Source organism: Aethalodelphis obliquidens, unplaced genomic scaffold, assembly GCF_003676395.1.
Source record: "Aethalodelphis obliquidens isolate GAN/ISIS:26980383/991018 unplaced genomic scaffold, ASM367639v1 scaffold5, whole genome shotgun sequence".
Taxonomy (NCBI): Eukaryota; Metazoa; Chordata; class Mammalia; order Artiodactyla; family Delphinidae; genus Aethalodelphis; species Aethalodelphis obliquidens.
The window spans coordinates 45,336,507-45,353,077 of NW_020837949.1; the positions used below are offsets into that span (position 1 = coordinate 45,336,507).

At 47.6% G+C, this 16,571-nt stretch overlaps 1 protein-coding gene across 2 annotated transcripts in view; it reads right to left on the reverse strand.

Moving 5' to 3' along the window:
- Positions 1 to 15,306, reverse strand: part of MINDY4 (MINDY lysine 48 deubiquitinase 4) — a 102,856-nt gene extending 87,550 nt beyond the window's left edge. For both annotated transcript variants that reach the window (XM_027102265.1, XM_027102266.1), the window contains exons 1-4: positions 15,174 to 15,306; positions 8,776 to 8,895; positions 5,365 to 5,600; positions 1,107 to 1,353 (exon numbers count right to left, since the gene is read on the reverse strand). In XM_027102265.1, the coding sequence (XP_026958066.1) occupies positions 1,107 to 1,353; positions 5,365 to 5,600; positions 8,776 to 8,895; positions 15,174 to 15,236 (666 nt within the window). In that variant the 5' untranslated portion in view covers positions 15,237 to 15,306. The remainder of the gene's footprint in view (positions 1 to 1,106; positions 1,354 to 5,364; positions 5,601 to 8,775; positions 8,896 to 15,173) is intronic.
- Positions 15,307 to 16,571: the final 1,265 nt, after the last annotated feature.

Below are 16,571 nucleotides of genomic sequence, written 5' to 3' on the forward strand. Positions count from 1 at the left end.
AAATAAAACGTAATTCTCAACTTATAGGTTGTGCATGTTTTTAATCAACAGAACAATGACAGATAACTATACTTGATCTAGACCCAAAGCAGGTTGTTTTTGAGCGAACAGCCAGCCTTGTGAACTGGATTAAAAAAAAAGAAACAACTTGTCTAGGTTCGGTGTAATATTAAAAAATACCCCTAGTTTTCTGAAAAGACTATTAAAATACTTTTCCCTTTCCCAACTGCATGACCATCACTGAGCCATGAAATTCCAGATCTCGAAGGGATCTTAGACACCTGGTCTAACAAACGAGACTATGGCCAAGAGGAACAAAGACCTTGTCCGGAAATCTCACAGGACGTGGGCTGAGGCAGGGAGAAGGTCCACTGCTTGCTGCCCTGATTGCAGATGAACTGGGAGAGCAGTGCTGCCATCTGCAGCCACACCCACACGTGAGGGTGGAGGTGACCAGCGTGGACACAGATGACCTATTTTTGGTTGGCTTAGGCTCCCTGATTTGACTGATACTCTACTTTGAGTTCGGCATTTGACCTTCCTTTGTTTTTCTGTTTCTCTTCTGTTTTACAAACCCCTTTTACATTCATTCTCTCCTTTGGTTTAGTCTCCCACCTGATGGGACCCTACCACGGCCCCTCCTTAAGGGAGACTATAAAACATCAGTGTTAAGTTTTTAGAATTTTTTTAAAACAAAACAAAACTATAAGGATTGGGATTTCTTCTTCCCTTTTCACTATCATGTGTTAAAAAATTTTTAAAAAATATGTCCTCTAGACCGGGATGGGTCCCCCCATGCCTGAATAGCAAAGATAAAGCTGGGTAGATGTGTTCTCACCCTGCAAAAGAATCCACCTGGTAACTACCTGGTTGACCAGATAGTTAAACGGAAGGCAGGGGAGGTGATGAGGCCTACCCGTGGCCCCAGAGCGCTGACAGCAGAGCCAGGCAGGAAAAAGAGGCCAGTGTTCTAGCCATCTACCATGCAGATCCTCCCTTCTTGAGCTGTCTCGTGGGGTACCCCCAGATAAACCCAGGCAGCCCCTTAAGCCCTGCCCAGTCCTCACTTTCCATGCTCATAATAATAGTAAGAGCACCAAGCCCACCTGTGGGGAGCTGGCGATGGGCCCGGCCATCATGCCTCGGACAATGAGGCCAGACTTCGGCCTGATCTTCTCTCCCATCCTCTTCGTGTCCAAGGAAGGCTCTGATGACTGAAGCTTGTCCGTCTTCTCCCAAGCAGGAGCCTCAGGAGGGCTTTCACCTGGGACAGTCTGCAAGGGCTTACTTTTGTGGGAGGCCCTTTTGGATGATGCAAAATTACCAAGTACATCCCCGTTAAGATGGTCGTGTCTGCGAAAAAGGGATATTTCCATTAAAACAGCTTCCCCAAAAGGAATCACTGGCAATGATGATAAATTCCACATTCCACAGGTACCCATAGCAAGCCCATTCACAAATCTGTGATTTCTAACCAGACTGTGCTTTATCAATAAAGGCAAGGGAAAGAAAATACTTCTGTATCAGGGCAAGTCTGGCCAACAAAGTGAGACCTGAAACAAGAAACCAAATCACAGTCGATGACCGATGATAGGATCCCTTGAATCCTCAGTATGAAGAGCATCCCTGTTTCTCCCAGACCCCAGTGATTAAGGAAAACTGTAGCCCTTCAATACAACAGTTCCCCCCTCCCGTCATGGTATATATAGGGTTTGGTACTATCCACGGTTCCAGGCATCCACTGGGGATCCTGGAATGTATCCCCCATGGATAAGGGGGGACGATGGTATAGTCCTAAGAGGGGTGGAGCCCAGTTACTGCACACCACTGAGGGTGGTGAATAGAGACCTTTGGAAAACCTGGCGTTCCCAGTTAAGGTTTAGTAAAGTTAGGCATGCCAACGGCTTCTTTTCTTGGGTTGCTTGGCGTTGAAGAAAGAGGGTGTGTGTGTGTGTTTGTGTGTGTGTGTGTGTAAGAGAGGGAGAGAGAACAAAAGAGGGTAAGAGACTGACAGCAAAAGCAAGGAGTGAGGAAGAACAAGAATGAGAAAGAGGGCTTCCCTGGTGGCGCAGTGGTTGAGAGTCCGCCTGCCGATGCAGGGGACACGGGTTCGCGCCCCGGTCCAGGAAGATCCCACATGCCGTGGAGCCATGGCCGTGGAGCCTACGCGTCCGGAGCCTGCACGTCCGGAGCCTGTGCTCCACAACGGGAGAGGCCACGACAGTGAGAGGCCCGCGTACCGCAAAAAAAAAAAAAAAGAGAGAAACAGACAGAGCAAGAGACCCAGGTAAAGAGGAATCCCACCTGTGGTCACTGAGAGCCCAGCACCCCTCCGACACAGGCTGGGCTATGCTCTACTATCAGACTCTGGCATAAAGAGGCGTCAACATCAACTCTGTGCCAAGCTGCTTACCAAGCACTGGGTCATGCATGACAGAAGTGGTCATGTGCGCTATGACTGGGACATGCCAAGCAGAGGAAGGATCCGGAACCAACCCTCGGGAAATCTAGAAAGGCTTCCAGAGAAGGCAGAACCTGAGTCTGAAAGAATGAGTAGGCAGGAGGTAACCAGAAGGCCCCAGGCACTAGCACAGAGTCCTGTAAAAGCAGGACATGCTCAGGTGAGCTGGCAGGGGGGTGGGGGGGTGCGGTGGGACACCTGCTGATGTGGAAAAGGCTTTGCAAATTCTCCTAAGAAGTTTGGACTTTATCCTAAAAGTTACAGGGAGCATCTGAAGGCCTTTCAGCAGGGAAGAGCATGGCCAGACTTGTTTTGTGGAAATCTCACTCTATCTTAGGTCAAGGGTGGATTTGAGAAGATGACCGGGGGCCTGGAGATGAGAGAAAGAGACCCTGGGAGATAGCCAGGGGAAGAGGTGAGAGTGTGAATGGAGGCCGCTGTTGCGAGATAGAGAAACGGGGGAAAGAGTCTAGCATCATTAAGGACACAAAGGGATGCAAAAATGATAGACAAGGAGGAGTCAAGGATAACACCCAGGTTTGTAGCTTGGGTAACTGGGTGGAACTCTGAAGCTTCAACCTCTGCATTGCTGGCTTTTTATCGGTTCAAAAGTATTTCATTTCCCAGCCAGGCAGTAAGTGTATTTGAAGGAGGAATCATCTTTTTCATACCACCCTCATTTCCTTTCACATCTTAAGCCTTGAGTTAATTTTTTGGTGGTCCCCATCTTTTAGCAGCTTGACACCCAGACCTGAAGCTTTGGCTACCCTCAGGAAAGGAAATGTTTTTCAACAGAGCTGGAAGAAAACACCCTTTCCCAGGAAGTTAGACTCACTATTGGTGATGACATGCAGTGTGTTAAGGTTGTAACTTAACATAACTGCTCTCCAGTGCTGATCGTTTTGTAATGTATAAAATATCGAATCACTATGCTGTGTAACAGGAATTAACATAGTGCCGTAGGTCACTTATACTTCAAAAACAAACAAACAAACAAAATAGAAAAAGAGCTCAGACTTGTGGTTATAAGAAGCAGGGGGTAGGTGGAGGGGGAATTGGATGAAGGTGGTCAAAGGTGTAAACTTCCGCTTATAAGATAAATAAGCACTAGGGATGTAATGTACCACATGATCAATACAATGAACATTGCTGTATGTTATATATGAGAGCTGCTAAGAGAGTAAATCCTGGGGCTTCCCTGGTGGCGCAGTGGTTGAGAGTCCGCCTGCCGAGGCAGGGGACACGGGTTCGTGCCCTGGTCCGGGAAGATCCCACATGCTGCGGAGCGGCTGGGCCCATGAGCCGTGGCCGCTGAGCCTGCGCGTCCGGAACCTGTGCTCCGCAACAGGAGAGGCCACAGCAGTGAGAGGCCCGCGTACCGCAAAAAAAAAAAAAAAAGGGGGGGGGGGAGAGGAAATCCTAAGGGTTCTCATCACAAGGGAAAATACTTTTTTCTTTTCCTTTTCTTTTGTATCTATATGAGATGATAGATGTTCACTAAACTTACTGTAGTTATCATTTCATGGCATATATAAATCAAATCATTCTGTTCTACAACTTAAACTTATACAGTGCTGTATGTCAATTCTATTCCAATAAAACTGGAAGAAAAAAAATAACTGTTTTCCAAATAATAGAGGTACAATCAAGAATGCCAGTTCATTTTCTTCCCGAGTTCCAAAAGGGCTTATTTTCCAGATTTCTCCATCGCTCCAGTGTTTAGTGGCCTTTTAGAATTCTCTACTCCTGTTTTTAAGAAAATGCTAACAAAGGAAGCCCCCGAACCTTATGAATCATGGAATTTAAATTAAACATTTTGAATCATAAGTATCCTCCATCACAAAGTGGTCCATTCCCATGGCTTCCAGAGGAAAAGAACAGTGCTCCATGACAGGGATTCTGAAAATGCAGAGGATGGGAGGCTGAGTGATGGCCTCCTGAAGATGTTCACAACCTAGTCCCTGGAACCTGTGAATATGTTACTTTACATGGCAAAAGAAAGGGACTTTGCACACGTGATTACGTTAAGAATCTTGAGATGGGTACATTATCCTAGATTGACTGTGTGGGCCCAATGCAATCACAGGGGTCCTTATTAGAGGGAGACAGGAGGATGAGAGTCAGTAGTAGGAGATGTGACACAGAAGCAGGGGTTGTAGTGATGTGATTTGAAGATGGAGGAAGCAGCCACAAGCCCAGGAATACAGGCAGCCTCTAGAACTTGAAGAATGAAAGGAAACAGGTTCTCCCCTCAAAGCCTCTGGAAAGAACCAGCCCTACTGACACCTTGCCATTAACCCAGTGAGACCAATTTTGGACTTCTGACCTCAGAACTGTAAAATAAATAAATTGGTGTTGCTTTAGGACACCATGATGGTTAGATTTTGTATGTCAGCTTGGCTAGGCTATGGTACCCAGTTGTTTGGTCAAACACTAGTCTAGATGTTGCCGTGAAGATATTTTTTACATTGTGATTAATTAACATATTGTGATTAATATCTACAATCAGTTGACTTTAAGTAAAGGACATCACCCTAGATAATACAGGTGGGCCTCATTCAATCAGTTGAAGATCTTAAGAGCAAAAACAAAGGTTTCCCAAAGAAGTAATTCTGCCTCAAGACTGTAACACAGAAATCCCACCTGAGCTTCCAACATGCCAGTCTGCTCTACAGATCTCAGGCTCGCCAGCCCTACAACCACATGGACCAATTCCTTAAAATAAATCTCTTTATTTAAATATATATTTATGCACATATATATTTATACATATACACATTTATACCCTATTGGTTCCTTTTGGTTTTGTTTCTCTGGAGAACACTATTACAGCCACTGAGTTTACAGTAATTTGTTATAGCAGAAATAAGAAACTAATCCACAGTATAAATGAGAAGAGGTACCTGGCTTTGCTTGTTTCTGACAATGATGTTCTCCAACTCGCATCTTCACTTGCAAGGTCATATATATTTACCAGCGTGGTCTCTGAGCATCTCAATGGTAATTTGTTACTTTTCTTTGGTATTGAGAGTGCAGGGATTGGTGTTTCTTGAGTAAAATTGTTACCAGTATTTCCAAAGTGATCCAGAAAATATCTGGTGATGAGTTCAAGGTTTGTTTTTAGAGGATTTCCCTTTGCCTATCATCAGAAGAAAAAAAATCATTAATTTTATGTACAGCTTTGGGGAAAGGTGGGAAAGACAGCCATCACAATTCTTTGACATAGTTTATCAATTTCTTACTCATCCATACATTCTCTCAGCAAACATTCACTGACTGCTTATTATATGTCAGGTACTGTGTGAGGTAGCAACACAGATGAAGACAAAAATCAGTACCTTAAAAGAACTAGCATCCAATGCATGAGTCAGGAGAGTCAATGAACAACTGTAACAAAATGTGATATGAACAGAGGAATACCCGAGCAAATTTCCTCTTGTTTTTTTCTCCTGGGAATAACTTTATAAAATATATATCCTTTTATTAAAAAAAAAAATGAAGTCTTTATGATCGCTAACGCTACAACTTTATAAACATCTGGGACCTGAATGACTTCTTAGCTTATGTACTCTACATTTAACACTGGGCATAAGGAATTACAGAGACAACGCTGCAGAAAGTTAGCGCAAGAGCATAGAGATGCAGTCAGGATTGACTCAGTTTACACCCCAATCTTTAAAAAAGATAAAATGAAACTTTTTTTAAAATAAATTTATTTATTTATTTATTTTTGGCTACATTGGGTCTTCATTGCTGCGCGCGGACTTTCTCTAGTCGCGGTGAGCGGAGGCTACTCTTTGTTGTGGTGCGCGGGCTTCTCATTGCAATGGCTTTTCTTGTTGCAGAGCACGGGCTCTAGGCACATGGGCTCAGTAGTTGTGGATCGCAGGCTCTAGAGCATAGACTCAGTAGTTGTGGTGCACGGGCTTACTTGCTCCGCAGCACGTGGAATCTTCCCGGACCAGGGCTCGAACCTGTGTCCCCTGCATTAGCAGGCGGATTCTTAACCACTATGTCACCAGCGAAGTCCAAAATGAAACTCTTTAGTAGTAGGTTTTGGAAATAAGTGGTATCAGTATTTCCCTACCCTGACAGCACTAAATATTATCTTTGGAGGTTTTTTTAAGACAGATTCTCAGGCCCCGCTGAGTCTTACTAAGCCAGAATCACCAAGATTAGAACCTTGATTTCTTTTAGAAAGTCTCCTAAGTAATTTGTACAGACACAGTTATCCAAGCAGCAATCCACAGGCTGGCCTCAGGGGCTAGACCATGTGTCAGTCCGCAACCCACCTGCCCAGTAACACCCAGGCCCTTTGGAACTGCGGCCAGGCATGGGGCATGTGGTGAGTTTGCAGTCAGAGTGGTAAAGCGCCTGATAAAGAGCCTGGCACAGAGGGAACCCTCGGGTGTATCCAGTCTTTCCCCCTTTCTATTCCCTTGACCTACACAGCAGAACTCTGGGACCAAGACCCACGGGGTTATGATCAAACTCAACAGAATTATCAGGCAGTCAAAATCAGGGGACAGTTTTATTTTTTTTAGAATGGGACCCAAAAAGCTATTTTGCCTAAGTCTAGATGAAACTTACAAGGAAGAGAGTTGCGGGGCGGTGGGGGGGATGTTAAATAATTATTTCAACCTTCTTGTTCTTCTTTCAATACGAGAGATTTAGGGCCCTGAATACCTGAACTGTACTTTGTGGCCTTTCACATCACTTTGCTCATAATAGATAGAGCCTTTATATGAATCTAGATACCATTTTTCAAAACCTCAATTTTACACAGGCGTTTTATCTACTGCACACTTAATAGGGAAAAACAAGTTACTGGAATTAACATTAAACTGGCAGGGCTTTCCCAGAATCACTCTAGCTTTGTGCTGAGTGAACGTCAAAATTATAATGCCATAGATAGATGAATGAGTATATTTTCCTGTAAAATATAAGCTCCAATTCATTGTATAACAGCTAATAACTACTGTATAAATCAAATTATCAGGGCACCTATCAAGATCTAATGAAAATATCTTAAGTATCTTAGATAATAGTTACCTTAGGGAGACTACACCACAGTGAAGAAATAAAAGTAACTTGAATGGCAAAGATCCTTCTGGGAAATTAGGTAAAGATGTATTTATATAAAAATTCCACTGTGCAGCAATGGTTAATTGAATTTTCTGCATAGCTGTCTCACTCTCTGTGGAAAATCTTTCTAAAATGTACAGTCTACTCTCCTGCCTGCAAAGACAGCTAGAGGAGGATTGCTGAGTGTCTGCTGCCTGGGGCAACAGTCTTCTGTCTACAGGAGATGGAGGGGCCCGAGTGTCACCGCAGGACCCAGAGGATGAAGGTCTTTACCGGGCCTTTGGTAGGACTTCACCTGGCTGCCACTTGTGATAAATGCTGAACGACACGATCACGAAGTTCTTTCTACCTCTGACACTATGCCCTCCCACAAGGCATCTGCTGGAGAGCCCACTCTTGAATCAAATTATAACGTTCTCTCTTCTTACAGAAAGAGCAATTAATTCAGAACGGTAGCTTCATTCCTTCGTTCCTGTATATTCATTCACTCACTCATTCATTCATAAATACACACTATTTACTAGGTCATCAGTCCCATGTCAAGTATGGGGATACAACGCATCCTGCAGCGTCCAAGGTAGTGCGGAAGGCAGATTGTAATTAAACCACCACACAAATATTCTATTATAAACATAAAAAGCACAACGAAGGAAAAATAAGGGGTACCCTGAAGGCCTGTAACAGAAAGTGGGGGCATCGAGGCTGGGGGATCAGGGAAGCACCCCGAGGTGCCTGTTCCATTTGCTACCTCAACTCCAACGCACCCGGGTTAGCTGAACCCAAACCCTGCACCTGCCTGAATTAAACGTCACAGTGACCTTAAGAAAAAGGTGTTACTCAGAACTGCAGAAGGAAAACCATATGCAGGCAGAAAACGGAAATTTTTAGCATAACTGAATGCTATATTTTTAAGTACAGTCTTACTAAAAATAGCCTCATGGCAGGGAGGAGGGAGCACCGGGAATAACTGTTGCAGGCTCGGGTTCAAAATGCGCCCCAGAGCTGCGCACGCGCGGCGCGGTAGGCCAGTTGGGTGCTGCCGACTCAGGCTGGAAACCCCACACACACAGTTGGGATTCGTCCGCGCTCAGCCTGGTCTGTTTCTCCCTGACCGCATGTACGGCAAGCCCTCGGCCACTGGTCTCGGATGACCTGGCAGGGCTCATGAGTGCTTTTGACGTCGCCGCATTCCGTTCCAGAACTCCATACCACACGTTGAAAGCACGTACCCTGTTCTCCTTGTAGAGAATTTCAAGATGCAAAACCTTCCGGAGATGGCTTCTGCTGCTTATGCTGAGATCAGAGCGTGGGCGTTCCTGGTCCATGGTCACACACGTCTTCTTTAAGCCCTGAGGGAAGAACTCTGAGTCACTCTTTACCATTTTAAATCAAAACCTTCCCAGCTCTGACGCAGAGGATAAACAAGACTGTTAATGTTCTTTTCGATCATCTTCTCCTGCCTTCCTCTCAGGATACTGGGAGGACCAAAAACTGACTTAAGCATTTATTTTGATATAAACTTTACACTTGATATCATCTTCACAATTATTATTCCGAATCTTACAGCCACCCTGTGGGCTGGGCTCAGGCTGAAGTTGTCAACGCGTTTTATAGAAAAGGAAAGTGAAATCTGGGTAGCAACTGTCTGGCCCGAGGCTGGCTCTGGAGCCCTGGGTTTGGCCTAGATTGGGGGCCACAGGATATGAAGCATTAAAAATAAACAAAAGGAAAAGCATAAACAAAAGGCCAGTATTCATTTCCTTCTTCTTTCAGATGGGGCACCAGGGTCGATTTGTCCAACATAACACAGTGGACTCACAGAGCGGGAGTTCTGACCATCCCAGGCTGCGAGGCGGTGATGCGAGGACCCAGACTCACAGGAAGCACGTGGTAAGCGTCTGCAGTGCCCCAGCGCAGCCGCTTTCCATCATCCGGCCCTGAACTCCCAGAAGGCCGGCCTTGGGAAGCACAAATCCCCCTAAGAGCCTGGCTTCTTCATTTGAAAACGACAGCAGCTGTGGCCTGCCCACCTCCCCAGAACGCAGTGATAACCAAATGGCGGAAGATGAGGAGATGCCTCACACACAGCTCAGCCTGGCATTAAGGGAGCCCTTGCTGCTGATGGATCCAGACCCCAGTGCTAGCCAGGCCTCAGTGGCTCCCCTAGGCTTTGTATTCAGAATTTTACAGAGGCTCTCAGTGCTGGGAAGACAAGACAAAGCCTGCTACCTGCCATGAATTGGGACAAGAAGAATTTGTGAAACAAGACGTACGAACACAACCTTGTGAAACAAGATGTACGAACACAACCTTGAACCAAAAGGAATGAAAAGAAGTCTTGGCGGGGGGGGAACAGAAAGAAATGTTGGGGAAAAGGTGGGGACATGCCTGGGTCCATTAAGGAGAGTCAGCTGGAAGGAGAGGTGGGACTCAAGAGGCACCTGCATTTCATGGGGGCTTAACCACGGCCTTCCCACCCAAGTGATGTGGAAACCTGTATAACGAGGGTCCCTCTCTTCTGGGTAACTCTTGATGTTTGTCAGCAGTTCAGATCAGCAAGTCTTGGCACACTTAACAAATTCCCTGGGGTTGTGGTGCAAACTGGCATTTGAAAACCACTGGAGCAGTGGACAAGGATGCCCTCAGAAATCAGCCAGTCATCGGTCCCATCATTCATTCAACAAACACTTGTCGTGCACCTACTCTGTGCCAGGCTCTGTTCTAGATGCAGGAGATATAGATGGATTATGACCAAGTCCTGCCCTCATGGAACTGACATTCTGTTAGGGAAGCAAACCACAAACAAAGGGGTAAATGTACGGTACACCAGCTGCTAATATGCTCTATTATGAAGACAGAGAGAACAGAGAGAGGGGAGACACTATTTTCGATAGCCAGCTAGTTATTGAGCATCATCCATGTGCTCACTCCTGTCTTCAAGTTTCCCCATCTGTGAAATGAAAGGAACAAACCATTAGTCTACTCGTTCATCTGCTAGAGGCAGAGGAGTGAACAGACCAAAGTCCTGGCCCTCACAGAGCTCACCTACTATCAGGAAAAAGACAACAAATAGAATACCCTATGGGAAAAAAAATACAGCAGAGTCAGGAAGCACAGAGGGCCAGGAGGGGGTGCAGGGGAGGGTTGCTACTTTATAAAAGGTGATCAGGAAAAGCTTCATGATTGACATTAGAGTCGAGACATGAGGGAACTAAGGGAGCAGATTGTGCAGACACTTGTGGGTAGTGTTCTACAAGGGCAAAGGCCCTGTGGCAGCTACAAGGAGGCCAGTACAGCTAGAGCCATGTGACTAGGGAAAAGTGTCCGGAAATGAGGTCAGAGAGGTTGCCCAGAGCTTGCTAAAGAAAGGCCTTGTCGGCTTTTGTAAAATGGAAAGGCTCCTGGAGGATTTGAAAAAAGGAGCATCCTGGACTAACTTATATTTGCAAAGGATCACTTGGCTGCTAGGTTGAGAACAGACTGTATGAGATAGGGGATTACATATTCAGATTAGAAGGCTATTGAACAACTCACATGAAAGATGGAGGTAACCTGGACCAGGGTGGTTGTAGCAGAAGTGGGAATAAGCAGCTACATTCTTTAAGTGCTCTGATGGGAAAGCCTACAGATTTACTGATGGACAGCATGCAGGGGGCACAAAAAGGAAAAAAAGCCAGCAATGGTTCCAAAGGTTTTGGTCCAAGCAACCAGACAGTTAGTGATGCTACTTACTGAAGTGGGAAAAATTGCAGGAGGTGAAGGGATCAGGAATTGAGTTTTGAACGTGTTAAGTTGAGATGTTTATTGGATACCCAAGTGGAAATGTAACATAGGCAGCTGGAAAGAATGTAAGAGTTCAAGGAGAGGTCTTGGATAGAGATAGACATTTGGAAACTGTCAGCATATCGATGGTATTGGAACCCACAACAGTAGTGGAAGTGGCTGGGAAATGAATGGAGAAGAGAAGAGGGCCAGAGACTCAGTCTTTAAGCCCACCAGCATGCACAGCTCAGGAAGCCAGGGGGGACTTGCCAGGAACCTGAGAAGGTATAGAAGGAAAACCAGGAGGGGGTGATCTCCAGAAGCCAAGGGGAATGAGTTGCCAAGAAAGGCATAATCAACTGAGTCACACACAATTGTTAGATCAATAAGTGTAAGGACTGAAAATCAGAAGTCATTGGTGAACTTGACAAGAGTTGTTTCCATGGAGTGATGGGGACAAAAGCCTGATTAAAGTGGGTTTGAGAAAACAGGGAGAAGAATTAGAATCAACATACAGAGCCCTTTCATGGGTTTTGCTATAAAAGAGAAAAAGACTAGTAGCTGGAGGGTCTTGGGGGTCAAGATGGAATTGGTAGGAGCACGTATACATGTTGATAAGACTAACCCAGTAGAGAAAGCAAAATGCATGATACAATACAGAGAGATGATGATAACTGCACCAGTGTCCTGGAACACACAAGAGGGGACAGGCACACAGGGAGGGGTTGGCCTTACCCAGGAAGATGGAGAATTCATTCCTAAGAACAGGAGGCAGGGTGGGGCGAATAGTTCAGGCCCAGGAAGGTTAGTTACTGTGGTGGTAGGGCGTGCTGGAGTTTTCTCAAGGCTGCTTCTATTTTCTCAGTGAAATTAGAGGGGAAGGGGGCTTTGGAACTTGAGGAGATAGATGTGTGAAATGGTCGGCCAAGATTTGAGACAGTGAACGGGCTGGAGAGGTATAAGCAGATGGGCGGGCATCCCTGAGGCATCACAGGGGTGAGTGACCATGAATTTGGCATGAAACCATCAACACGGTGGTGTGTTTTCCCCCAGCCCCATTCAGCTCTGCAGTGCAGGCACAGAGTAGACCAAGCTGAATTTTTAACATCAGAGGAGTATAATGAAGGGAGAGACAGGCAAAGGAGTTGAGCGTGGTGTTGAGGGCGTGATTACAATGATGGGCGGGTAAGACGTGAGGAGAGGTCACAGAGGGCTGAGGAATGGTGAAAAGCTGGCAGGAACAGTGGAATGGAGATGGCAGTGAGGCCGAAGAATAGTTTATATCGGGCTGCTCATGGGGGTGAGCTGGAAGTGAGGGACGATGGGATGCTTGGAACTGAGATGATGGAAACAAGCCTAGGGCACGACCACCTGGAAGGAGTGTCAAAGGTCAGGTGGGACAGGTCCCTGCAGGAGACGGAGGCTGGGGCACGAGAGGAGGGAGGCCTGGAAGGCTAGGGCACCAGAAGAGTCACCTTGGTGAACCCTGCCATTGCCAGGAGACTGTCATGATTCTCCCTGCAGGGGGATCACGCTTGGAGGAGGCCAGTGTAGCTAGGTACAAAGTAGGTTGGAGGGTAGAGGAGGAGTAGTGGAAGGTGAGGTTCGAGCGGGAGCTGGCAGCCACGTCATGGGGAGCCTGGTAGGCCCTGGTGAGGCCTTCCCTGGGCTTTTATTCTAATTGCAAAAGGAAGCGCATGGAGGGTTTTGGACAGAGGAGTGACATGATCTGACCTGCTCACCCTGGGCAAGTTTCTTCGCCTGCCAGTCTGATCATAGTCTTTCGTGAAAGGGAATAATTATACCTCTTTCAGGACTGTTATGAGGATTTGAGAGAATAAACAGGCATCTAGAAAGTACCTTGCACCACGCTGGGCATGCTCTTGGTTAGAACTGCTCGGTACCTGCCTTGTGCCAAGCCCTGAGGGGAGCACACAGTCTCTGTCCTGGAGCAGAAGGTGATGAGCAAAGTAGCTGACCTGAGCTGCAGTTCCGGCTCTCCATGACTTTCTGAATGACTGCGGGCAGCTCCTTTCTCCTCTCGGGGCTTTAGTGTGCCCCGATGAAAGGTAGGAAGGAGAGGAGACCAAGTGAACCAGACGACTGCCAAGGTTCCGCCCAGTTCAGGCGTCAGCTCTGTGGACCTGTCTAGTGGGTGAGACAGGCAGATGTATAAACCATCACATGAGCGCTGATGAGCAAACTACAGACAAATGAATCAGTTATTTCAGCCGCAGCTGCCTGAGACATCTTGAAGGAAATGGAACTTGGGATGGGCCATGGGTGGAACAGGGAAAAGAAAGCATGTGAGAGAAGCTGGAAATGAGATTGGGCTGGTAAGGTGAGGTTAGGCTACAGGGGAGCCCTGGATATCAGGCGAGGTCTCTGGATTTCGTTTGTACTCGAGAAAGGATAGGCATGAGGAAAACTCTCAGAGAGTTTTGTTTAAAAGAAACGATGGCCGTGGTCAGCCTCACAGGGTGTGTCACTGATATCCCCTGTGTAGCCAGGACTAGGTGATGGCAGGTCAATTAGCCATAAAAACAGAGCAGGTACAGTGAGGCCACATTGCATTTTAAATAAAAATACATTTTCAAAAAGCAAAGAAAGACACTTTCAAAACAGGTGCACATCAGAGATGGGGGAGGAGACAATGTTGAATGCCAACTGTGTGCCAGATACAGTGGCTGGGACCTGCCCGTACATTACTATTAATCCTCATTATAGATCTGCCACGAGTAGGTCTTATTATTCCTCTTTTACAGATAAGGAAATCAAGGCAGTGAGTAAGGTACTCCAGCTTGAGCTGCTAATTAATAGCAGATATTTGCACTGTTCCCTCCAAAGCCCTTCCCTTTCCCCCATTCAAAACACTGTTTATTTTGTGTGTGTCTTTTAATGCCAGACAAGAGCCCGTCGTCCCCACCCAACATGACACCAGGAGGACACCAAACACAAAGCAGGTGGTGAGCCTGGGTCAGCAGTGGGTGCTTTCCCTACACACCCACACACAGTGACCCCCAGTGACCTCTTCCCCAGCCTGCCCTCATCTCCACTGTCAGGGCAGGTGGGAGCCAAGGACCTCCCCAACTTTTTTTTTTTTTTTTTTTTTTTTTTGCGGTATGCGGGCCTCTCACTGTTGTGGCCTCTCCCGTTGCGGAGCACAGGCTCCGGATGCGCAGGCTCAGCGGCCATGGCTCACGGGCCCAGCCGCTCCGCGGCATGCGGGATCCTCCCGGACCGGGGCGCGAACCCGTGTCCCCTGCATCGGCAGGCGGACTCTCAACCACTGTGCCACCAGGGAAGCCCCTCCCCAACTTTTGAGTTCTCTGAAAACTCTCCTGGGACAAGACAATAGGAGAACTTAAAAACAAAACGACCTCAACGATTGAACTTCCCACCGATGAACAGGACTAAAGGGTTTGACTGGAAAGAACTTTTTTTTAGCCCTTTGGATTTCCTTTGGGGGAAAGTTCTTTCCTAGTGGGATGTAAGCCTTGGGACTGGTTATGGAGCCCGGCGGCAAGGCCGGCCTGCTGGGCTCCCAGAGCCTCGTGAACTTTAGGAAAATGGGGAGGACCCAGGCCCCTGGTTCGCGCGCCCTGTAGGGAGACGCCCGGGAGGACGGCCGCGGTCCTGCCCCGCTTTGCGGGAAGTGCACCGTGACAGAAATGGCTCCTGGGAAAGGTAGTTCCCCAGGCCCGGGAAAGTGGCGCTTACATCGGGCATCTCTAGGGTAGGCTGCGGGCAGGGGAAGGGCTCCCTCCCCGAAGGTGCAGAGGTTGCAGGGGCGCCTCCACACTGTTCCCCCCGCCACCCCCCAAATTGAGCAACTTCCCAGGGCTGCGAGGGCGGCGCCACGTACCTTCCTGCTGAGGAACTCCCTGACCAGGGAGGCCGCCACCTCCTCCACGAAGAGGCTGTCCATGCTCCGGTCTGCCCACGAGGCCGCAGCGCCGCAGCCCCAGATCCCGGGTCCGTTGGGGCCAGTATGGCCGCGTTGCCGTGGCGACGGTGTCATCAGAGCCGGAGAACTCCGCCCCTTCCCTGGGAGCGCGCGGGCTGGGAAGGCGGAAGGGAAGGGGCGGAGCAATCTTCAAACTTGCTCTGAGAGCTGGAGGCGGAACGCAGAAGGTACAAGCCCCGTGCATCCTAGGGATGAGGCCGCGGGCTCCGGGCTTGGCTCCTGGCACTGGCCCTGTCCATCTGGGTGGCCTAGAACAAGTCGCTGCTCCAATCTGAGTCGCATCTCACAAGGTGTGACTTGGGGAGAGTGCCTGGCTCCTGGTTCCTAGAGGAGTAAACCCACAGTGAAGTTGCCCCTAGAGATCCACCCCCAGCACCTCAGCGTCTCCTGGGTTCCCCCAAGCTGACTCACCTTGGCTGGCCTCCGCCGCAGGGGTAAGGAGGCCCAGGACTCTCTGCTGACCTGGTGCTCAAATTAAAGGCTGAATCCCTGGCCCCCTTGGTGCCTGCTTTCCCATAAGGAGACTGCCAGCTATTGAGCACCAGGCATTGACACACATTAGCACATCTTTAATCCTACAACCTCCAGGCAAGGTGCTTACTATCGGCCCATTCTTTAAACCAAGACACTGGGATTCAGAGAGGTTAAGATTGTGCTAAAGATCACACAATTAGGAACTGACAAGGCTAGGATTCCAGCCAAACCCATGCCTTTGCCCAGTACCAGCTTCCCCAAACTCAGTCGCTTGGGGACCACCTTCACAATCTCCGCCCCATCCGCACATCACCCAGTGTATCGGTTTGCCAGCGCTGGTGTACAAAGTACCACACACTGGATGGCTTAAACAACAGAAGTGTGTTCTCTCACAGTTCTGGAGGTTAGATGTCCAAGATCAAGGTGTCAGCAGAGTTGGTTCCTTCTGAGATCTCTCTCCTTGGCATATAAATGGCCGCCTTCTCCCTGTGTCTTCGCACGGTCTTCCCTCTGCGTGTCTGTGTCCTAATCTTCTCTTCTTAAAAGGATACCAGTCAACTGGATTAGGTCTACGCTAACTAACTCATTTTAACTTAATTACCTCTTTAATGGCCCAGTCTCCAACTACACGTACATTCTGAGGTACTGGGGGTTAGAACTTCAACATACAGATTTTGAGGGACACAATTCAGTCCATAAAACCTATACTGTTACTTACATTATTATTGACTTTAAGCCAACATACGTGTTTCTAGATTTATTTCAAAAGGAAAGTATGGAAATCCAAGATCAAGTCACCGACAGATTCAGTGTCTGGTGAGG